This window comes from Panthera leo, chromosome B4, assembly GCF_018350215.1.
Source record: "Panthera leo isolate Ple1 chromosome B4, P.leo_Ple1_pat1.1, whole genome shotgun sequence".
Classification (NCBI taxonomy): Eukaryota; Metazoa; Chordata; class Mammalia; order Carnivora; family Felidae; genus Panthera; species Panthera leo.
The window spans coordinates 47,807,436-47,831,318 of NC_056685.1; the positions used below are offsets into that span (position 1 = coordinate 47,807,436).

Here is a 23,883-nt window from a genome sequence, read left to right on the forward strand (position 1 = left end):
CTCTTTCTCTCCTCTGCTCTTGTCCTCTGCTTGCAATCTCTCTCTAAAAAACAAAACAAAAAACCCCACAAAAAACAAAACAAAACATGATTTGTAGTGATACCTCTGATCCAATCTAGCTCTTCAAGGTTAATTCTAACATTCCCTCCTCATTTCTAACTTCTTTCTCTGAATGTGAAACCTGTTGTTCATATCTAAAATATATTTCCTTGTTTATTTAACCTCAGTATCCTTCAAAGGAGTTTCAAAATTTCTTGCCCATGCTTTTCTAGGGAAAGACTGATCAATTAGACTACAATGTTTTGTACAATCTTTTTGTTTTTAGCCTTAGAATATCCATTCAAAACATTGTTTTCTGAAGTTACTCATGTAAGCTCCTTCATTTACCACCTTCTTTAGTGAGATTATGCCATTCTGTGTAACAGATTCGTTTGTCTCAGTCTGCATTCACATATGGTTGCTTTTTAAAAAATTGCTCATAATAAAAGTCTTTCCTTTGTGCAACATAGTCCTAGGGTTTTGACAAATGCATAGAGTCATGTATTTACCACCACAGTAGCAAATAGGACAGTTACATCACCCTCGCCTTCACTCCAGTTCATTTGTTCTATCTCTTTGTGGTCAAATTCCCTCTCCACACAATTGACAATCACTGATCTGGTTTCTATCCCTGTAATAGTCTCTTTGTGGGGCACCTGGGTGGCTCAGTCGGTTAAGCGTCCAACTTCAGCTCAGGTCATGTCCTCACGATTTGTGAGTTCAAGCCCCGCTCCGGGTTCTGTGCTGACAGCTCAGAGCCTGGATTCCACTTCGGATTCTGTATCTCCCTCTCTCTCTGTTCCTCCTCCAGTCTAACTCTGTCTCACTGTCTCTCTCTGTGAAAAATAAATAAAGAATAAAAAAATTTAAAAATAGTCTCTTTGCCAGAATATCATATGAATGAAATCATATAATAGTCTTTTGGATCTAGTTTCTTTCACTTAAAAAGTTGCACTTTAAATTCATCCATGTTGTTATGTGAAATAGTAGTTCATTATTTCTTATTGCTGGGTGCTATTTCATTGAATGGCTTTTCCATAGTTTCTTAATCAATCCACCTATTGAACAAATCTCAGTTGTTTCCAGTTTTGATACTTATGAATAAAGCTAATAAAAACATTCAGAAACATGTATTTGTGTGAATGTAGTTTTCATTTCATTGGTATAATTATAAATTACGAGTGGGATAGTTGGACCCTATGGTAAATATTTAACATTATAAAACCTGACAAACTGTTTTCCAAAGTTTCTGTACCATTTTACATTGTTTCCAATGTGTGAGAGTTATATTTGTTCTGAGTCTTTGTCAGCACTTGACATTGTCATATTTTTAATTTTAGACATTTTAATAAGTGTGTAGGGTTATTTCATTGTGACTTTAAGTAGCTTTTACTAACGACTAATGATGTTGAATATCTTTGCATATACTTTTTAATTTATATATTTCCTTCAGTGAAAAGTCAAAAAGCAAATCAAAACAAAGTGGCAATTTTTCTAAATCTGTGCTATCCAATAGATCCAACAGAAAACTGAAAACAGAAGGTAAATACAAGAGTTTTAAAACAATTAAAAATAGGAAAAAAATTATGTACTTTTATATATTGCATTTCCAATACTCCTCATTTCTTTTTGAAGATCCAAGTTTCTATCTGGTATCATATTCATCTAACATGTATTGTAGAGGAGAAGAGTTTGGATGGTGGAGTAGTAAGCGGATCCTGGACTTGTTTTGTCCCTCAGACCCAGCTAGACCAACATCAAACCATTTTGAACACCTAGGAAATAGATCTGAGGATTAACAGAACAATCTGCATAATTTAAGGGAGAGAACATGGTAGGTATGTGGTGTGGAGAGGTAAACTGGGGGAGAGAAGAGCTGCAGTGCTGCAGAGGGGAGGGAGCCATTTTCACAGAGAGTAGAAAGAGTTGGGGGGAGAGAGAGCAGTATATCAGGTTTGTGCAAGAAAGCACCCCTCCTGAAAGCAGATAGAGAGAAAGAGTGAAAACATGCACAGGGGACTGACTGCACAAGAAAACTGATCCCCAAAACCATTGATGCAGAAAAAGGAGAGGGTTTCAATACTGCCAGGTTTTTATAAACAGTGGAACACAGAGTTGAAGTTTTAGAAGTCAGCCTCTGGTGGTGCTCTGGCAAGGAAGCAGGGCCAAGCCCCCCCGGAGTGGGCAGCATGGTCTGAAGATCTCCTGGGGCATATGGGGAGAAGCGCTTCCCCTGCTTGGAGGGCATTTGGTAGAGGTGATATGGCCTCTCTACAGGCAAAAGACCCAGCAGGTGCCATCAAGCCACCCATATAGGAACAAAGACACCAGCTAAGGGCAGCAAACCCTGGTGCCGGCTGTGTGTTGCAATTTACCATAAACTCGGAGCTGTTGCTGCTATGTGATGGTAAGACTGGTTACTGGAACAAGCCAGCCACAGTGAGGCAAAATCCTCCACCAGATCACTGTGGGTCTAAACTGCAAGACTGTCTGAAGTGTGAGGTTTTGAAACACAGCCGTACCTGAGATAAAACTATGGAGAAAGGCGCTCCCTGGTAGGCAGATAGCTCAGACACAGATGGGGAAGACAGGGAGCTGATGGAAGTTGGGGACACAGGAGGAGTGATTGGGCATCTGTGAGGGTATGAACTTCCTGCTCTGGAGACTAGAGAGCAAGGTGAAGCCATTTTCACTATTAGCCCAGCAACATTGACTGACCCCAGTGAGCTAAACAGCACCACCAAGTGGAGAATGGAATCCTTATTATACCAAAGCCTTCCCCCCCCCTCCTCCCCCCCCCCCCCCCCCCCCCCGCTATTTCCAAGAGGGAAAGTCTCCTGGGAATCAGAGCAGCAGGCCACTTCCTCAGCCAACCGGTACAAATCCCTTCTGCTGGCTTAGTCTAATGATCATAGAGTTGCTGCAAAGTTTCAGTTCTAGGGGAAACTGGATCTAGTTTTATTTGGGTTTTTGTTCATTTGTTTTTTGTTGTTGCTTCTGTTTTGTTTTGCTGTTATTGATTTTTTGTTTGTTTCTTGGATACAGAAAGAGCAAATTTTTAATTTCATTTAATTTATTATTTATTTTTAATTTTTAATTTTTTTCTCTTCTTTTCTCTTTTTTCTATCCAGGTTCTCTTAACAAGAAGACCAAAACACACCTAGGATCTGGCTTCCTTTATTTAATTTTTAAAATTTTTTTAAATTTTTATTTCATTCTATTATCATTATTGTTGGATTTGTTTTTTGTTCCTCCAAAATGACAAGATGGAAGAATTCACCTCAAAAGAAAGAACAAGAAAAAATGACAGTCAAGGATTTAGTCAATGCATATATAAGTAAGATGTCTGAACTAGAATTTAAAACAACAATTATAAGGATACTAGCTGGGCTTGAAAGACAGTATGGAAGACACCAGAGAATCCCCTTCTGCAAAGATAAAAGAACTAAAATCTAGTCAGGGCAAAATTAAGAATATTATAACCAAATGCCATAAAAACAAGGATAAATGAGGCAGAGGAGTGAATTAGTAATATAGAAGATAAAATTATGGAAAATATGAAGCTGAAAAGGAGGGAAACAAAGATCGGGGATATGAAAGCAGACTTAGGGAACTCATTGATTTACTAAAACATAGTAACAATTGCACCATAGGAATCCCGGAAGATGAAGAGAGAGATAGAAGGGGCAGACGGTTTATGTGAGCAAATTATAGCTGAAAACTTCTCTAAACTGGGGAAGGGCCTGGTCATCAAAATCCATGAAACACACACAACTCCCATTAAATTCAGTAAAAGCTAGCCATCGCCAAGATATATCATAGTCAAATTCACAAAATACACAGACAAGGAAAGATTCCTGAAAGCAGCAAGGAAAAAAAAAATCCTTAACCTACAAGGGAAGACAGATCAGGTTCACAGCAGATCTGTTCACAGAAACTTGGCAGGCCAGAAAGGAGTGGCAAGATATATTCTACATGTTGAATGGAAAAAATATGCAGCCAAGAATACTCTATCCAGCAAGGCAGTCACTCAAAATAGAAGGAGAGATAAAGAGTTTCCCAGACAAACAAAACCTAAAGGAGTTTGTGACCACTAAACCAGCCCTACAAGAATTTTAAGGGGGACTCTGGAGGAAAAAAAAAAAAAAGACCAAAAGCAACAAAGACTAGAAAGGACCATAAAGCATCACCAGAAACACCAACTCTACAGTTAACACAATGGCACTAAATTCGTATCTTTCAATAATCACTGTGAATGTAAATGGACTAAATGCTCCAATCAAAAGACATAAGGTATCAGTATGGATAAAAGAAAAAGATCCATCTATATGCTGCCTACAAGAGATTCATTTTAGACCTAAAGACACCTGCAGATTGAATGTGAAAGGATGAGAAACCATCTATCACGCTAATGGATGTCAAAAGAAAGTCAGAGTAGCCATATTTATATCAGACAAACTAAATTTTAAAAGAAAGACTATAACAAGAGATGAAGAGGGCATTGTGTCATAATGAATACTTCAAGAAAAGCTAAGAATTGTAAATATTTATGCCTTCCCCACTTGGGACACCCAAATATATAAATCAATTAATGACAAATATAAATAAATTCATTGATAATAATACAATAGTACTAGGGGACTTTAATACCCCACTTACAACAATGGACAGATCACCTAAAGCAGAAAATCAACAAGGAAGCAATGACTTTGAATGACACACTGGACCAGATGGACTGAACAGATATATTCAGAACATTTCATCCCAAAGCAGCAGAATACACATTCTTTTTAAGTGCACATGGGACATTCTCCAGAATAGATCACATACTTGGCCACAAATCAGCCCTCAACAAGTACAAAAAGATTGAGATCATACCATGCATATTTTCAGATCACAACGTGATGAAACTTGAAATAAACTACAAGAAAAAATTTGGACAGCTCTCAAATACATGGAGGTTAAAGAACATCCTACTAAAGAATGAATGGGTTAAAGAAATTAACAAATTAAAAAAGAAATTAAAAAACTCCCTGGAAGTATATTTAAATGAAAACACGACAGTCCAAAACCTTTGGGATGCAGCAAAGGCAGTCCTAAGGGGGAAGTATATTGCAATTTAGCCCTATCTCAGGAAGCAAGAAAGGTTTCAAATACACAACCTAATCTTACAGCTAAAGGAGCTAGAAAAGGAACAGAAAGTAAAGCCTAAAGCCAGTAGAAGAAGGGAAAGGAGCTAGAAAAGGAACAGAAAGTAAAGCCTAAAGCCAGTAGAAGAAGGGAAATAATAAAGATTAGAGCAGAAATAAATGATATAGAAACAAACAAACAACAAACAAAACCCCAGGAGAACAGCTCAATGAAACTAAGAACTCGTTCCTTGAAAGAATTAACAAATTGATAACCCCCTAGCCAGACTTATTAAAAAGAAAAGAGAAAGGACCCAAATAGATAAAATCATGAATGAAAGACGATAGATTACAACCAAAACAACAAAAATACAATTACAAGAGAATCCTATGAAAAATTATATGTCAATAAACTGGGCAATCTGGAAAAAATGGACAAATTTCTAGAAAGTCACAGACTACCAAAACTGAAACAGGGAGAGATACAAAATTTGAACAAGCCCACAGCCAGCCAAAAAAATTGAATCAGTAATTAAAAATCTCCCAAGAAACAAGAGTCCTGGGCCAGATGGCTTTCCAGAAGAATTCTACCAGACATTTAAAAAGAGTTATTACCTATTCTTTTCAAACTGTTCCAAGAAAATAGAAATAGAAGGAAAACTTCCAAACTCATTCTATGAAGTCAGTATTACCTTGATTCCAAAACCAGACAAAGACCCCACTAAAAAGGAGAATTACAGGCCAATGTCCTTGATAAAACTGGATGCAAAAATTCTCAACAAGATTACAAAATCCAATTCAACAGTATATTAAGAGAATTATTCATCACCATCAAGTGGGATTTATTCCTGGCCTGCAGGGATGGTTCAATATTTGGAAATCAATCAGTGTGATGCACCATGTTAATAAAAGAAAGGATAAGAACCATATGAGCCTGTCAAAGATGCAGACAAGGCATTTGACAAATTACAGCATCCATTCTTGATAAAAACCCTCAACAAAGTAGACATAGAGGGAACATAACTCAACATCATAAAGGCCATATATGAAAAACACACAGCTAATACCATCCTTGATGGAGAAAAGCTGAGAGCTTTTCCACTATGGACAGGAATAAGACAGGGATGTCCACTCTCACCATTGTTATTTAACATGGTACTGGAAGTCCTAGCCTCAGCAATCAGATCACAGAAAGAAATAAAAGGCACCTAGATTGGAAAAGAAGAAGTCAAACTTTCACTATTTGCAGATGACATGATACTCTATTTAGAAAACCCAAAAACGCCACCAAAAATTGGTAGAACTAATCTATGAATTCAGCAAAGTCACAGGATGTAAAATAAATGTACAGAAATATGTTGCATTTCTATACCCCAATAATGAAGCAGCAGAAAAAGAAATCAAGGAATTGATCCCATTTACAACTGCACCAAAACCCATAAGATACCCAGGAATAAACCTAACTAAAGAAGTAAAAGATCTATAATCTGAAAACTATAGAACACTTAAGAAAAAAATGGAAGAGGACACAAAGAAATGAAAAAGCATTCTATGCTCATGGATTGGAAGAACACACATTGTTAAAATGTCTATACTACCCAAAGCAATCTACACATTTAATTCAATCCCTATCAAAATACCAGCAGCATTTTTCTCAGAGCTAGAACAAACAATCTTAAAATTTTTATGGAACCACAAAATATCCTGAATATCCAAAGCAATCCTGAAAAAGAAAAACAAACTGGAGGCATCATGATTCTGGATTTCAAGCTATGTTACAAAGCAAGAGTCATCAAGACAGTATGGTACTGGCCAAAACACACAGATCAATGGAACAGATTAGAAAATCCATAAATGGACCCACAACCATATGGCCAACTAATCTTTGACAAAGCAGGAAAGAATATCCAATGGAAAAAAGTCTTTTCAACAAATAGTGTAGGGAAAACTGGACAGCCACACACAGAAGAATGAACATGGACCTCTTTCTTACACCATACACAAAAATAAACTCAAAATGGATAAAAGACCATTTGACCCCAGAACAACGACCTCTTTAACCTCAGCCACAGCAACTTCTTACTTGACATGTTGCTGAAAGCAAGGGAAATAAAAGCAAACATGAACTATTGAGACTTCATCAAGATAAAAAGCTTCTGCACAGAGAAGGAAACAATCAATGAAACTCAAAAGCAGCCTACAGAATGGGAAAACATATTTGCAAGTGACATATCTGATAAAGGGTTAGTATCCAAAATCTATAAAGAACTTACCAAACTCAACACTCAAAGAACAACCCAGTTAAGAAATGGGGAGAAGACTTGAATATATACTCTTTCAAAAAAGACATCCAGATGGCTAACAGACACATAAAAAATGCTCAACCATCAAGGAAATACAAATCAAAACTATGATGAGATACCAACTCACAATTATCAGAATAGCTAAAATTAACATTACAAGAAAAAACAGGTGTTGGCAAGGATGCAGAGAAAGAGAACCCTCTTGCACTGTTAGTGGGAATGCAAACTGGGGCAGCAATCCTGGAGAACAGTGTGGAGAGTCCTCAAGAAACTAAAAATAGAACTACCTTATGGTCCAGCAATTGCACTATTAGGTATTTACCCAAAGGATACAAAAATACAGATTTGAAGGGGTACGTGAACCCCAATGTTTATAGAAGTATTACCGACAATAACCCAATTATGGCGAGAGCTCAAATATCCACTGATTGATGAATTGATAAAGAAGATGTGGTATATATTATACAATGGAATATTACTCAGCCAATAAAAAGAATGAAATCTTGTCATTTGTAATGACATGGATGGAGCTAGAATGTATTATGCTAAGTGAAATAAGTCAACCAGAGAAAGATAAATACCATCTGATTTCATTCATATATGGAATTTAAAAAACAAGACAGATGAACATATGGGATAGGGGAGGAAAGAAGAGAGGGGAAACAAACACAAGAGACTCTTAATGATAGAGGAAAGCTGTGATAGAACAAACTGTGGGTGGATGGAGAGAGGTGGGTAGGAGATAGGCTGGATGGGTAATGGCTACTACGGAGGGCACTTGTAATGAACACTGGGTATTGTATGCAAGTGACGAATCACTAAATTCTATTTTGTGAAACCAGTATTATACTGTATGTTAACTAAAATTAAAAAAAAAAGAAAAAAGAAATCTGTAATGTAGAGTAGGACTACTGGCAATAAATTTTCACATTCTTTTTTTTAGAAAGTCTATTTTTTATTCACTTTTGAGTTTTGGGGGGGTACAGAATGCTATTTTTCTTCCTTCGACACTTTAAAGATGCCATTTTATTGTCTTTTAGTTCATGTAGTTTCAGAAGAAAAGCAGGTTGTATGTTTAAACTTTGTTCTTCCGTGTGTCATGTGTGTTCCCACCTCCACCAACCACAGGCTATTTTTACAATTTTTTCTTTATTTTCAGCAGTTTGAATGTAAGTGTAGTTTTGAGCATTTATCCTGTTTGATGTTCTTTGATATTCTTGGATCTGTAACTTGGTGTCTGTCATTACATTTGATCGATTTTTCGTCATTATTTTTTCAAATGTTTCTTCTGCATTGTTCTATAACTGGAATTTTACTTACATACCTGAGGCTATTTGATATTGTCCCCCAGTTTTTAGTAGTTCTATTTCAGTTTATATACTTCTTTTTCTAGTTTGCATGATTTCTTTAGTGCTACAAGTACACTGATTCTTTCTTCAGCAAGTCTAATTATGAGATATTAGGCATTCTTCCTCTCTGTCACTATGCTTCTTATTTGTAGTATTTCCATTTGATTATTTCCTTTTGTTTCCGACAGTATGCTGAATTGCCCATCTGAAACATGTTACCCATGTTTTCCTTCAGAACTTTTATTTTTTTTTTAATTTTTAACGTTTATTTATTTTTGAGAGACAGAGAATGAGTGGGGGATGGGCAGAGAGAGAAGGAGACACAGAATTTAAGCAGGCTCCGAGCTGTCAGGACAGAGGCTGGCACGGGGCTCGAACCCACAAACTGTGAGATCATGACCTGAGCCGAAGTCAGACGCTTAACCGACTGAGCCACCCAGGCGCCCCTTCCTTTAGAGCTTTTTATATACTAGTTACAGTTGTCTAAATTTCCCCATTATGTAGTTTCAACACATATGTCATGTGTGTATCTGGTTGTCTCTTAAGAGAGTGAACAAATCCTCTTACTCCCTCTCTTAATCTATAATTTCCTTTCCCTTCTTTGAAAAAGAATATCCTCCAGTTTGTGGCATTCTAAAGTGGTGCTGCCCAATTAGTAATGACTAGTGGTATGTGACTATTAAGCACTCTAAATATGACTAGTTTGAATTGAGATGTTCTGTAACTATAAAATATAGACTGTTTTTAAAGACTTACCACAAAAAATGAAAAATATCTAATAATTTTATATTGATTTCACGCAGCAATGATAACACTGGTTTACACTGGTTTAATTAAATATATTATTAAAGTAAGTTACCTGTTTCTTTTTACTTTTTAAAAATATAACTATTAGGACATTTAAATTGCATATGTAAAAGGAGAAATAAATAAATGGCAAGATATACCATGTTCATAAACTGGAAGACTCAACATAGCCAAGATGTCAATTCTCCCCAAATTGACATATTGGTTTGATGCAAATTATATCAAAAACCCTAGCAAGTTTTTTTAAAATTTTTTTTTTCAACGTTTTTAATTTATTTTTGGGACAGAGAGAGACAGAGCATGAACGGGCGAGGGGCAGAGAGAGAGGGAGACACAGAATCGGAAACAGGCTGCAGGCTCCGAGCCATCAGCCCAGAGCCTGACGCGGGGCTCGAACTCACGGACCGCGAGATCGTGACCTGGCTGAAGTCGGCCGCTTAACCGACTGCGCCACCCAGGCGCCCCCCCTAGCAAGTTTTATTATAGCTATATACAAGCTTATTCTAAAACTTATACGAAGAGGCAAAAAACTGTAATGGATGAAACAATTTTGTAAAAGAAGAATAAAGTGGGATGAAGCACTCCACCCGATTTTAAGATTGATTATATAGCTACAATAATCAAGACTATGTGACATGGGAGGAGGGATAAATGCCTGGATCAATGGCATAAAATAGAGAACCCAGAAGTAGAATCAGCCATGTATGGACAGCTGATTTTGACAAAGTTGCAAAGTAGTTTTGTTGATTGGTTAAAAGTCTAAAAATGCTGGGCCTGGCTTGCCTCATTTTGTTGGGTAGAGGGAAGCAAGACACTCTGTGGCAATGTTGTTCTGTCAGTCTTGATGTCCCTAACAAGTCTGTTTTCCTCTTCCCATCCTACTGGGTTCTCCTTTGATTGTGACTTGCATTATATTACGGATTTACATAACATTTAGAGAGGACATTTACATGTATTTAGAGAGGAAGATCAGGGAGAAATGTGTCTATGCCATCTTGTACTGTCTCTTGTACTATTTTTGCAACTTCCTATGAATCTGTTATTTTTTTTCAAAATAAAAATCTAAGAAATGTACATGTGAGGCTGACATATTTCTATTAGACTGCACTGAATGTTTCCATTGAATGGTTAATGTAATTCATATCTGAGCCTTTTAAAATTGCTACGGAAATGATTGTCTCCCCCTCCCTCCTTCCTCTGCTTCACTTCTGGCATCTCCTTCCAGTGGAATGGAAGGTCTTCAACATAGTTGAAGTTGAAGATCTTATGTCAACATAATTTCTATTTTCTCTGCCATTCTGAAGCTTTCAAATATTTAGGGTCATTTCCTGCTTGTTGGCCTAGATCTGTCTTGAGATCAGCCTTTTAGGATGTAATGTTAACTTTGAGGGAAATCTCTTTCCTGCTTGAGGTCTTGAGGAAGTAAGAGCTGGCTCAAGGTTTCTCCCTTATTTTTTTCCAGATGACAGTTATTGAACAGGTATGCATTTATGTGTTATATATTTTAAAATTGCTCATCTTTAATTGAAATTGAAGTTTAAAATCTTGAGTATTTCTTGCTTCTTTAGTTGTCTCCTCTATAGTCTGTTATTTTCATTGTTTTCTAGGGGGTTATAAAAAAGGAGAATAAGGTAAAATTGCCTTTCTCACTTAAATCCTAATTACTTTTTTGATACTGGATAGCTGGTACTAAACAGACAAAATGGATAGCTAATTGATTTAGTTGTATTATTATTTCAATACTTGTAAGTCCTATCTTTAGTTTTTAAGAGGAGTATACATCAAAGGTATAAAAGCATTGATTTTAGCATTTCCTGTATTCCTCTTGAATTTCTTTCCTGTTTAACAGAGTACTTCCTTTTGTACTTTTTTTCACATGGAATTCATGGATGGCAAACTTTCTGAACTATCTTGCATGTATGAGAATTCTTGCTTTACAAGCATACTTTTTTGTAATTGTAAAGCCAATGAGGTAGAGTGCTGAGACACAAGTTGTAAAACTCCAGATTCCAGGTTAAGGACCCATGCTACATATGAAGTGCTAAACATATAAATCAGAAGACTATATATTTTACTATTTTTGGTTTTATGTTTTTCCAGGTGATGGAGAAGACATAACATGTTTCCTAATCTCTGGAGTGGTTTTTGTGGTAGAGGCTGGGGTAGGAGTAATATGGTCGAAGCACCTGATTTCTGAAGGTTAAGTGGCAGAAGTGTTACATACTTGTTCTTGCCTTTGCCGATTCTACTCTACTCAACACCAGCTGTCTTTTGTCTTTCCCCCCGAGATTTTAAGCAAATGAGTCATGTTGGGGTGCCAGGAAAAGGGGGGAGAAGATGGCTGCTGGATGGCAGGAAGGGGATAGTTGCAGAGTTTAAAGTACAGTAAAACTTTGGTTTGCAAGCATAATTCGTTCTGGAAACACACTTGTAATCCAAAGCACTTGTATATCAAAGAGAATTTCCCCATAAGAAATAATGGAAACTCAGATGATTCGTTCCACAACCCAAAAATATTCATATAAAAATGATTACAATACTGTAATATAATACAATAAAGAAAATACAAAATATAAATAAACTTAAATTAACCTGTTCTTACCTTTGAAAACCTTCGTGGCTGGTATGAGGGAGACAAGATAGAGAAAGCCGATTGTGTAGGACGATTTTCACTATCAATAATGGATTCACTGCTATCTATTGGCTCAATGGAATCTTTTTCTTTGTATGTAACTTTAACAAGAAACCTATCCAATGACCTAGAATAAAGCAAAGCATTCCTAAGTTTACTCTTGTATGGAAAAGCAAAGGACTGTCCAAAGGTGCTTTGAAGTGACAAAAAAATATACTAGTGCCAGTTGTGGGCACCTTCCAATGTTCTGAAAAAGTCACTGATTTCTGCCAAACACTGAGCCCTGAGACTGAGCATCCAAGCATGGGGGACGGTCACCCACAATCCTGCAATGAGAGAGAGAGAGAAAAGAACCGTTGGCTCAGTTGTGATCAGGTGACATTGGGTGTCACGTACTACTTGTATTGCAAGATATCTCTTGTTTATCAAGTTAAAACTTATTAGAAATGCTTGCTCATCTGGTAGAACACATGCAGAACAAGTTAGTCACAATCCAAGGTTTTACTGGACTTTGTGTTTACCGGGAAGTAACATTTGATCTTTGTCTCAGACCGGAGACAACTGTAGGTCCCGCCTCCCGTGGTAGAAGGCTAGATGTAAAATCACCTCATGTGGAGCAGGTGATACTAACATCAAGGTTTTTGGCCCCGAGCAACAGTGCTGGTTTTGCCTGACTTCAGTGCTGGGGAATTTAGCAAGCACAGTTTTTCAGCAAGCACAAGACGATGGCTGTAGCATTTCAGGGAAATGGCTGGAGCAGGTGGAAACACATTCACAGACTCAGTAAATTTTTAACTTTTATTCCTGCCTAACATGTAGCATACTTTCTGCAAAAATTATGAGTTAAATATAGTTTAATGGAGAAAAGTTATTTAAGATATAATTGTGACAATTTAAAAAACTTCTCTCATGAATACAGAAGGAAAATGAGTCAGTAAACAAAACAAAAACGAAAACAAAACAGATGAAGAACACAATCTCTTCAACCTAGAGATAGTACATCCATTCCTCTTCTTTCCCAGGTGGAAGCTCCCTGGAGTCACTGTTGAGGTCAGACTCCAGAGTAAAAGGTAATTTTTGTGCTGAGAGCGCACATCTGATTCATAGAGGCAAGTCTGTGTTCCAGACAGGGCAGCCAAGGTGAAGCAGAGTGTAGTATCTAAGTCTTCTATTGCATTAGGTCTCTGGGACACTTGAGGCCGCTGTCTAAGTGAGGCTGTACTTAATTTGCGGAGTCCTGGGACTTCATTTTGGTTTAAAAATGGGTGCTCTCCTTGTCTGTTGTGTTCAGCTGCAAGTATTCCAGAGTGCCTTTTTTGTAGCTGGCCACCCGTGTTGGTTTTCGGCTTCTTATCCCCGCCGCCTGTCTTTTCTGCAAAGAGTTGGCAATCATGTCGGAAAATTCGGCTTGCAAGCGCTGCTGATTCTCCCTGGAAAGAGAGTGGGGAGAAAAAATGGCACTTCTCAGCAATTCACACAGAATATTCCTTAGCTCCAGAACAATCAGTTCAGTTTACACAAAAGAATGCTTATTTTATCGAATTCTTATTCGGAATGCTTATTCTGCACCAAACACCGGGAGTCCGGAGAATACAGAATGAGCCTTGCTTTTGACAAGTTTAAAAGAGCTGCCATCCCTGCTCTGTGTAATTGGAGAAAGAGCAGAATATATTTTGAGCGGAAAATTATATTTCAACTTCAAACTGAAACAACACGCTGCTTGATTTGGAAGTGCAGTGAGGTTTACGCAAGCCACCGCAGGGAGGAGAAAAGAAGCCACGACAATGCAAGGCCCCTGCAACATAAGCCTGAGGACTTGGTCCCACACATCCTGGAGCGTGGCTCTTGTCTGAGGAAGGCTTAGAAGGGATGGTGGGTTTCAAGACTTTGAAATGGACCTGGGGCCCAGAAAAGATCTGGGTTGTTTTGGCTTCTCTTCAGGCTGGCCGTCTATGTGGGTCCAGCATCTAGGGGTCTGCAAGACAGAGTCTCTGTGCCATAGCAAAAGCCACAGTAACAGCTGTATGACTTATTGCAGCAACGAAATGTGCAATTGGATGGTCATTTGAGTCATCTTCAAGGGAACTGAAACCTGTTCGTTAGACCTGAAACCTCATCTTCCTCCTCTCTGGGAGAACCCAAGCTCCACCTGAAAACGCAGAACTGCAGTCCTGGGGCTGGGAGAGGGCCCGTTTCCAGCAGCCCAGCAGAGAGCCGTTGGCAGCCGTAGAGAATAGGGTGCCTCTTTGCCCCAGCAATGCTCCACTCATGCCTGAACCTGTCATGCAGGAGGTGAGCGGTCAACTACCCTCTGTTCTGAGCATGCCTGAAACACCCCATTTCTGGCAGCCAGAGGGGGAGGTTTCTAAACTTCTCGTGTATGTAGTCCCTGGCCTCTTGTTCAATAGATCATTGCCACTAGCCAAGCTTTTTGCCCACAGTGAAATTCCTTGTATGTGGCACAGCTGTCAAAGCCAAGACTTCCACTCGCCTGTCCCCTCCCCACCACACCCACCCCCCAGCAGCTTACACAGTAGGAGGTGTTGGCAGGTTGTACTCCCGGTCCTTCACCCCCGTCAGCCAGTAGGTAGTCTCGGTTCCTCTTCCCTAGGGAGGCAAGCAAGGTGAGTGCCACAGAGGCCAGGGAGACAGGTCAGTTCCAGCCCACCATTCTGACAAATAGTCATTTCCAAGAGACCTTTCCCTTCCATGTTTCTTATCACTGCCTACATTTCAGCACAGCACATGTTCCTGATGTGATTCTCATCCTCTCTAGACAGATCTTCATTTCCAAGTGCCTTTTTGAAAATAAGCCTCTCACCCCCTAGACATGTTTGTTTTTTCCAAAGAAGAGTTCTCTTTTTTTCCCAAAGACATTTCAAAATGTCACTACAGGAACATCTTAAGAAGTCTAAATTAAAAAAGAAGGAAATTGAGGTACAATCCTGCTTCACCAAGAAATTCAACTGGTTTTCATCACCTACATTTTCTTCTAGCCCTTTTCGCCACAAGATTTTGTCACAAAAACTAGCCCTTTGCTAGTTACCCACCTTAAGCTTAAAAAAAATTAAAAATCACTCGTCTTTCAAGCCAGTAGTTTGCTGGCTGTGTTTGGACCACAGTAATCTAGACACCGCTTCTACTTGGGTGGCAATGTTCTGTATAGAAAGTGTATTTACGGAGGACTCAAAAAGTAAGTGTGATATTAGGACACGTCTACACGAAAGGAGGCTTTTCCAAGTTGCAGTCACAGTGTAAAGGCCAGAAGCACTGGGGCTCCTGGAGACAGATCATTTTAGAGTTGGTAGTTGGCTTCAGACCAATCGTGAAAAGATTCTAAGGACCTTTGAAAAGTGGCCTGAGAGCCAAGTGGAGACATCTGGTGGCTCTGGAGGGCAGCTGTTCTGAATGTGAGGAACATCGTGGAGAGGAGAGACCGGTGGTTCTCAAACTTTGGCGTACGACCGGATCACTGAGCACACTCATTAAAAATACAGATTCCTGATCTACATCCGCAGAGGGCCTTCCGCAGCAAGCCTGGTGGAGAGTCTGGGCATCTATATTTTAGAAAGCACCCAGATGACACTGGATCAGAAGTCTGGGGACCACAGCTGGTCCCCAGCTTCAGAATGGTGAAGCAATTCCTGGAGAGGTGGTTTTAGAGAGAAGCAGCATCTTGCAGTGAAAGCCTGGAAGTGAGTGAGGAGATGGGGGCTTTGACTTAAGTTAAATAAGTCCCGTCCCACACCTTAGCTCTCGGCTTTGCAGGAGGACTTGGGGACAAAACTTGGATGCATGTGGAAGAAATGATGGTGACATTTTATAACATATTGGCCCTAGTTCAAAATATTTAAAGGGTTCTGAGTTCACATTCTTTGGTGGTGGCTTCTCCTGCAGGGGATCATGGGTGATCACTCTGGGGAGGGCAGAAAAGGATTCTTCATCTTCATTGAAGATGACATTATTGACCACTGGATGTCCATTCTCCAAGGAGGTGGGCCAAAGTGAGTGCTTTTTCTGGGTCTTCTGCCTGCGGATCCCTTACCTTTAAATATGTTTCCCCTCTCACTTCATATAGGAACTGGCATTCAGTTCTCTTCAGGATGGCTATTGTGGAGCCGCTCACATGAATTCTCAAGGCTGGAAATGCAAAACTGATCAATGAAAATCTCAACCATTTTAAAGAATATTATACAAACACATTTGTTTCCACTTGATTCAGGACATTTGTTACAGATGTTCTTGACAGCTGAGATGGTTTAGTGAAAGAACACTTAAAAATACAATCAGTGAGATAAGTATCACACATGGGATGAAAGAGGGTCTGGCACTGCTTTTTGGGGTGCTGAGTGACAGGGTTCCTCAGGTTGTGCTCCACAGGTTCTCACTCTAGCACAGAGAGGTAGCCCCTGCACCTTGTCTTGGGTTTAGTTTGTGGTACGGAACTTGACAGCTGGAATTTGGTTTTGGGTCCCTGTGTATAAGTTCTAATAAGCAGCTTAAGTGTGGGCAGCAAGGTAGAGACTCAGGAGGGAGTTAGAGGGTCATGATTTTCTTAAGTTTTACCCTTTGAGGATACTATTATCCTTCTCATAAATAGTTGGTGAAGACATTCCCCGTTGTGGTCCACCATTGGTGCAGCACTTTCCCTCAATGGGTGCCACAGACAATGACAATAGTACGAATAATCACAATCCTATGTTGTCTGCCATGTATCAGAGGCTTAGCATACATCACATCAACTCCTTCCAGAAACCCTTCCAGCAAGCTTGGTATCCCATCCTCGATTTATTTCTTCAGCCTTCCGATGCCTAGAAAGATGAGGTAGATTCCTCCCCAGCTTAGATAATGACTTCTGTCATTATAATTATAACCAAATCCGTCTGGCCCCAACCTTATTCTTTCCTTTACACCATGATTTTCTAGTACAAATCAGTAGCAGGCTGTCGGTGGACTGCCCAAATACCACTCTACCACCTGTGTTTTTGTAAGTTCCACCCACGCCTATCAAAGCTTTCTTTCTCTCTTTTTTTAAATTGTATTTTTGAATACTTATTTATTTTTGAGAGAGAGCATGAGTGGGGGAGGGGCAGAGAGAGAAGGAGACACAGAATCTGAAGCAGGCTCCAGGCTCCGAGCTGTCAGCCCAGAGCCCGACGTGGGGCTCGAACCCATGAACCGTGAGATCATGACCTGAACCAAAGTCGGATGCATAACTGACTGAGCCATCCGGGTACCCCTCTTTCTCTCTTCTATATATTTCTGTTACTATCGCTGTCACCAATATTTATGGAGCATCTACTGCATGTAGCTCATGGTGTCTCTGCCCTGCCAGGCAAATGCATTATAGGCTTTTGCATATAATAAATACTTACATTTTTCTTTACGAAAACCAATTCTTGGGAAAACTAAATTGGAATAGGAAAGTGAACCAGTGTATGCTCCATATCTAGCCCATTGAATCTTTTTTTTTTAACTTGCATGGATCTATGCTAACTTTCATAACTATTCCAAGTAGCGCATACCTGAATGCATTTCAAATGAACCAAAACTAATGAAATAGCCTACCACTTAGCTAAAAAGTAAGAATACAATAATTCTCAGTAAATGGTAACAACAAAAGCAAATGCAGCAAGGACCGTATTGACACAGGCTCACGTCCAGTCATTGTGAAAGGTCATTCCTTCATCTCCCTTGTACTTTGTATGTCCCTATTGTGCATTTTATTTTGTAATTCCCCTCTGCTGGAAGCCACAAGCTTCCTCTAAGAAAAGCAATCTCCTTTCTTACGGAGGCCAGTGGATTCCATCCTAGAGGCTGTGTTGACGGTATCTCCAAATAGGCAATAACGAGGCATCTTGATTCCCACAACTCCAGCAGCACAGGGACCTGAAATGCACAGAAAGCAGGAAGTGGAAACGGCAGAAATCACAGTGTGGAGTTAAGGTGGATAAGCCTCTTTCTCAGGCACAGTGCCGAATCCTTCATTTTACATAGAAGTCGATGGCAGTATGAAAAAGGAGCTGTGGCTTTTGTTTTAAATGGATGTATTCAATGAGGAAAATATGGTTGGAACAAGACAAGCTTCTAGAAGGTGTTCTGCCCTAGCACAGAAAAGTACATTTGCACAAAACAAGAAGATATCCAGAGATCCACGCTGCAAATGTGGGAAGTTGTTTTTAGTATTTTCAATAGAAGGCTCTCAGGAAGAATGGAGACTCTCCCATACCACACTTCCCTGAGCTCTGAAATGCTGGAGGGCCTGGTACACTGGAAGGCTCAATGGCCAAATTTTGTTTTAGTTTATTTTTATTTACTCAGAGTAGCATTTCTTGGCCTGGTGAGCCAATGATGGAGAACCCGGAAGACAAGGACTTGGCATAATCATCTCTGAGCACTTCACACGTCACGTGAAATGCAGTGGGATGGGGGTGGGGAGGGCTGTGGCACAAGGGCATCCTGACAAGAACAGAACCCAAGGCAAGACTGGGCACAGCAGGATGTTAGGCAGGGAAGAAGGGTTGTTCATGAAGCATTTGTGTGAAATGACTGAATGCAAGGAGTTACACATTTTAGAAGTTCAAGATGAATCTAGAAACCGCAAAACTGGATTTTTGGATAACGGTAGCTATTGATTTTCTAGTTGGCTTATTGGGTTTTGATCTGTATGAGTTCCTTTGTAGATTTATCCTACAAATTCTCTGACCACACACATTGAAAAAGAATAAAAATACTGGATCTTCCTTTGAGTGCCGAGCCCTTCTTTGAGGTTCAATGCAAAACAGCACAAAATAGCCAACCGAAAAACAAACAAAAACACACAAAAACAGAACAACCTACAGAAGGCAAGGAGCAATAGAGGCTGCGACTTGGTCAGGAGATCTCTGATCTGTGCCTTCGGTGTGCTAGGTCTAATTACAGGTGACTCTTCACTTCAGAAATGGAGTAGATAAAGCTGGGGAAGGGCCTGGTAGCAGGAAATTCCTGCAGATATTAAGTCTTGTTTTCAATTATCAGTATTTAACCGCAACCTCCTAATTTCTTAGGCCTAAACCTCTCCAGGTATGTGTGCCTAATATCTATTATCATTCCAGCCCAATGTGGTGGCATGTGGGCCCAGGCGCTGAGCTCAGACATTGAGTTGGTCACAGGGGAAAAGAGATTGGGCCAGGAACCAGACTTGGTTGACTTGGTTCAGTCAGCCTCCTTGACTTGATTCAGTCAGCCTCCTTGACTTGGTTCAGTCAGCCCTGCTGCTGTCCCTCAGGCCTGGCATTTGTGATGGGTCAGAAAAGGGACCCCGTGCTGTTGCTGGCTAGGGAAATGCTCGAGAAGTCCCCTCCTGTGTACACAGAAACATCCCTAATACATGGTTGTGGACATGATTGGGGAAGAGTGAACATGGCAGAAATTTTTAACTTCCATTTACTGTTACTTTGAGAATATCACTGGTTCATTACTAAATCAAGAAATATTTACTGCCAGGCTCTGTGCTAGGCACTGTGGATACAGGATGACATTCGCAAATGCAGTGGTCTGGTTCTTGCCACAGAGTCTGGAGTGATCTTGGGTTTTCTGTAATTTGAGTCTTCTGTGAGCCTTGGAGGGCAGAAAAAAAGCAATGGCAAGAAAGTATAGGGAGGTGTGATTTAACACAAGGAAAGACTGTTAATCATTTTAACTATTTAATGATGGAGTGAGTTGGCTTTGGAAACTGAGTTTTGAGGGACTCCTGGGATTATTCTAAAAGTAGCGGTATTATTACTTGTCTTGGAATGTATAAAGATAATTTGTGCCCAATAAAAGATTAATCCAGATGACTTCTGAGTCCTCTCCAACTATATTTTTCTATAACATTTATAGCTCATGTTCTCAAATCTCTACATTCTTGGCTGAGTATCTTTCATGGTCTTTGAAGTGATCCATGTACTTTCAGTACTACTGAGGGGGTTGAGGCAGACACAAATGCCTTTCATTATAGGAATTTTACCAGCTATTTTTTCCCCTGTAGATAATCTAATCCATGAAAGATACTCTAAAAGTTTAGTGGGAAAAAAATGTGCAGAAGTTGGGGGCAGGAGACGGAAGGGATGGGGAGGAAATAAATAATATATATGAGGACTTAGGAAGAAATCTGGAGGCTGTTACTTCAGTCTGTGGTTGGTGTTTAGCATTCCAGGAGTCAGAGGTGCTGTAAAAGGTGGTGTTCCCTAGAACACTCAAAGGATTGTCTCATTATATCGGGATATGTAATGGGATGAACTTCATGTGAAAATCAATCACATCTTAAGACCCTTTATCCTTTCTTATTTAGTTGGTGCACAGAGGTTTATATGTTCCCATTTGCTACAATGCTTAACTCCATACCAGAATGAACGCCAATGCGAATCCATATTGGGAGACCGGGAAGATGCTCCAGCTCGAAGGTCCCCATGAAGCTGAGGATATCCAAGGCCATCTTGGCAATGTCTATTGCGTGCCTATTGCCATTCCTCTTAGGCAAACCACTGGCCACCATGTAGGCATCACCAATGGTTTCCACCTGTGGAAATAGTTTCTCATTAGTGATTCTATCCCTTCAAAAGGCACAAGAAATTAAAAACAAGTAGTTGACTACGTATCAAAACAAAAGCTTTTGAGAACCCAGTCGGAGCATAGCCCTGTACACTTTTTCTGGGACTAGTTCAAGACCAGATCTATGCAAATTTCTTCACGGTTTTATAGTCTAGTTAAATGAATGATAAGTAATTTTGACCATATGAGAGTACTTTATAATAACATAAGTAATCTAGATGTGGTAACAATTCTATAAAGTTTACATTATAATCTGAATGATGGCGTATAACATTTAATTACCAGAAAAGTCACCTTTAGCACTTAACATTTTATTTTTGATATCCTTTTGGACAAAAAAAAAATTAATTGTAGGTTCCTCCAAGATGTAATGCACATTCTTATAGCATGGTGATTCTAAACACTTTTCTTGTAATAAGCAAATTTGTATCAGCAGTATCCTACCAACATTATTCTTTGTAAATGACCTCTCTTTTAATGTTATTGTCATGGTCATATAGTTCACATTTGTTGACTAGTTAACTTCTCTTTGCCAACCGTCTCTGCAAGGCATAACCATTTTCTATCCAACAAGAACTGTTGTTAATATGGCTTTCTGGCCTACATAGGGTGAAGATGGGGCTAGGACAGATCCTAAAAGGGACACCCTCTATGTGGGTAATAACCATTATGACAGACTGTCACATGAGTGACCTTTAAACTTTACTTGTAAGGATACAGTATTTCAGGCATATGGTTTATTTCAATAGTCTTCACAATAACCCACTGAGTTCGGTGTTAGTATCATCCCGTTTTACAGATAGGTAAAATTAAATGTATTTTATGAGGTCGCAGTTAGGTAGGGCCAAGAGGGATTTGAATGAAGAGCTCTATTTCTAAAGTTATTTGCTCCATATGCTCTGCTACTTTTCCAACATGAAAATGGGGGAATTCAATTGTCCTTTACTCTTCTGACTCAGGCAGTATTAGCCCGAAACTGGTCAGCCCACTAGTCAGGTGACAGATCCAGTTCTGAACTTACAGGGTGTTCTCCCTGTTTTCCTTTAATCTTCTTTGAATGATGCTTGTTCTTTCAACAACAGCAACAACAACAACAACAAAAACAGATTCCTATTCTACTTGTTGTAACTCCAGTGTCTTCTCCGCTTCATTTGCAATCAGTCTAAACACTGTCCATTTCTTTAAAAGGTGATTTGAGAATACTAAATTTATTAGCTAAAATTCATTCCTGATGACCTTTATGTTGTTTCCTTCACAGTGCTTCTTAAAGTCATGTGGGCATTTTGACTTCTGACCCTTCTTATTCTTTCACTTCCCTTCACTTTTAGCTCGTGTTCAACCACAAATTCATTAAACCTTAGAGAGGATAAGAGCTGAGTAATAATAGGAACCAATCAACTCGGGCTCTGCTGACATGGGGTGGTACAATCATTTCAGCCTGGGAGGTCATGTGGTTACCTTGTACACATCGTGGTGATCAAGAATGTGGTCAAAACTCTTATAGATGTCATTGAGCATGTCCACCACTTCCATGGGGGTGCTGTATTTGCAGATGGTGGTAAAACCTACAATGTCACTGAAGTAGATTGTAACTTCCTCATACAATTCAGGCTCCACAATGCCTTTCTCCTTCAGAGACTTGACCACCAGCCTAGATGAGAAAGGGAAAAAAATGCCTTCAACTTCAGTAATTTTTTTTCTTATCTCGCATAAATCTGTGAGACAGTAGTAATTGTCCACAAAGCATCCTAGGACTTGGGATTTCCACTGAAAGGAGTGACTAGGAAGCAAAGATAGGCTGCACATACTGAATATAGGAATAGAATATATACATACACATATGATACATGTATTTGAACTCAGATGTATATATGCAGGTTTAGCATTAACTTAGTACTTGGCTATTAACCCTTATATGCATGTACATATAACTCTAGTACCTATGTAACCCTCATATGTATACATACTTGTCCACTTTTTACCACTTTGTTGATTGTCAGCTTCTTCTAGATGTTGCTCTACATCCAGAAGCTGAGGAGAGTGTGTCGTTAATGTAAGAGCTTAAATCACTACAGCTGTCAGATCTGGCTTTTTCATCAGAGCCAAGGGTTTTGCATCCCAAGCATATTTAACATGGTATTGTTTCATATCACTATAAAGGAACAATGCACTTAAAAATTAACTTTGATATGTTCTGAATGAGAACTTCTTTGATATATTTTTGGGTCCTTTAAAAAGCAAAGTCAGTCACCATGTAAACACATGTTAAAATTATGGCAAAACTGCAGAAGTCAAATAAAGCAACTTAGAATACCTCTGTTGCAGAGATAGAAGGAATGGTATATCAGACTCAGAATTAAGACAGAACCATAAGAAGGAACTGCACTTCCTTGATGTGCCAATTGCCTTTTCACTGAGAAAATGGAGTAGGACCGACATGAGGCTGGGTGCTCCCTGTCTGCCCTTGGGATGGCTCTGTAAAGGACTCAAGTATGGAACCATTAGAATAGAACATGGCTGCTGGGAGGTGCCATAGAGGTCACTGATAACCCTGAGGCTTAAAAAGTATGACTTTCACAAGGTCCCACAGCCAGTAATGGCAGAAGCAGTATTAGAACTCAGCAACATCCTCCCGCCTTTCAGTCTTTTTATTGCACGGCATCTCCTCCACGACCCAGACCTTGGATATTCATGGAGATGGGGATGATCTGGAAGCATGCCAATTGTGTCCAAATAGCAATGTCTTCCATTCCCCCAGAAAACAGCTCGTTAACCACAAGGACAGGCAACATTCCTTTTGAGAACCTCCAAAGCATCAAGGGAATTTTTTTCTATTGGTGTGATGACAAAGCCTGGGACCTTTAAGAAACACCCCTTTGGTGTGGCTGATTGGATTCTCAGAGGTCACTTCTGGGGTGGTTTTTCTTGACATGCCCAATATAAGGGTGCAAATTTTTTGAAGGATACATGAATGTAATCATAAAATTGGATATTTCACCGTTTTTGCTCTTCATATTACTGCTTATATCTGAAAAGTCATATAAGCTTGG

The 23,883-nt window shown here is 39.5% G+C and overlaps 1 protein-coding gene across 1 annotated transcript in view; it reads right to left on the reverse strand.

Annotated features, from left to right (window-relative positions):
• Positions 1–13,106: 13,106 nt before the first annotated feature.
• Positions 13,107–23,883, reverse strand: part of GUCY2C (guanylate cyclase 2C) — a 68,686-nt gene continuing 57,909 nt past the window's right edge. Inside the window, exons 22-27 of the mRNA XM_042945866.1 lie at positions 22,292–22,484; positions 20,627–20,801; positions 18,050–18,148; positions 16,305–16,399; positions 14,790–14,866; positions 13,107–13,689 (exon numbers count right to left, since the gene is read on the reverse strand). Coding sequence (XP_042801800.1) covers positions 13,515–13,689; positions 14,790–14,866; positions 16,305–16,399; positions 18,050–18,148; positions 20,627–20,801; positions 22,292–22,484 — 814 coding nt within the window. The 3' untranslated portion in view covers positions 13,107–13,514. The remainder of the gene's footprint in view (positions 13,690–14,789; positions 14,867–16,304; positions 16,400–18,049; positions 18,149–20,626; positions 20,802–22,291; positions 22,485–23,883) is intronic.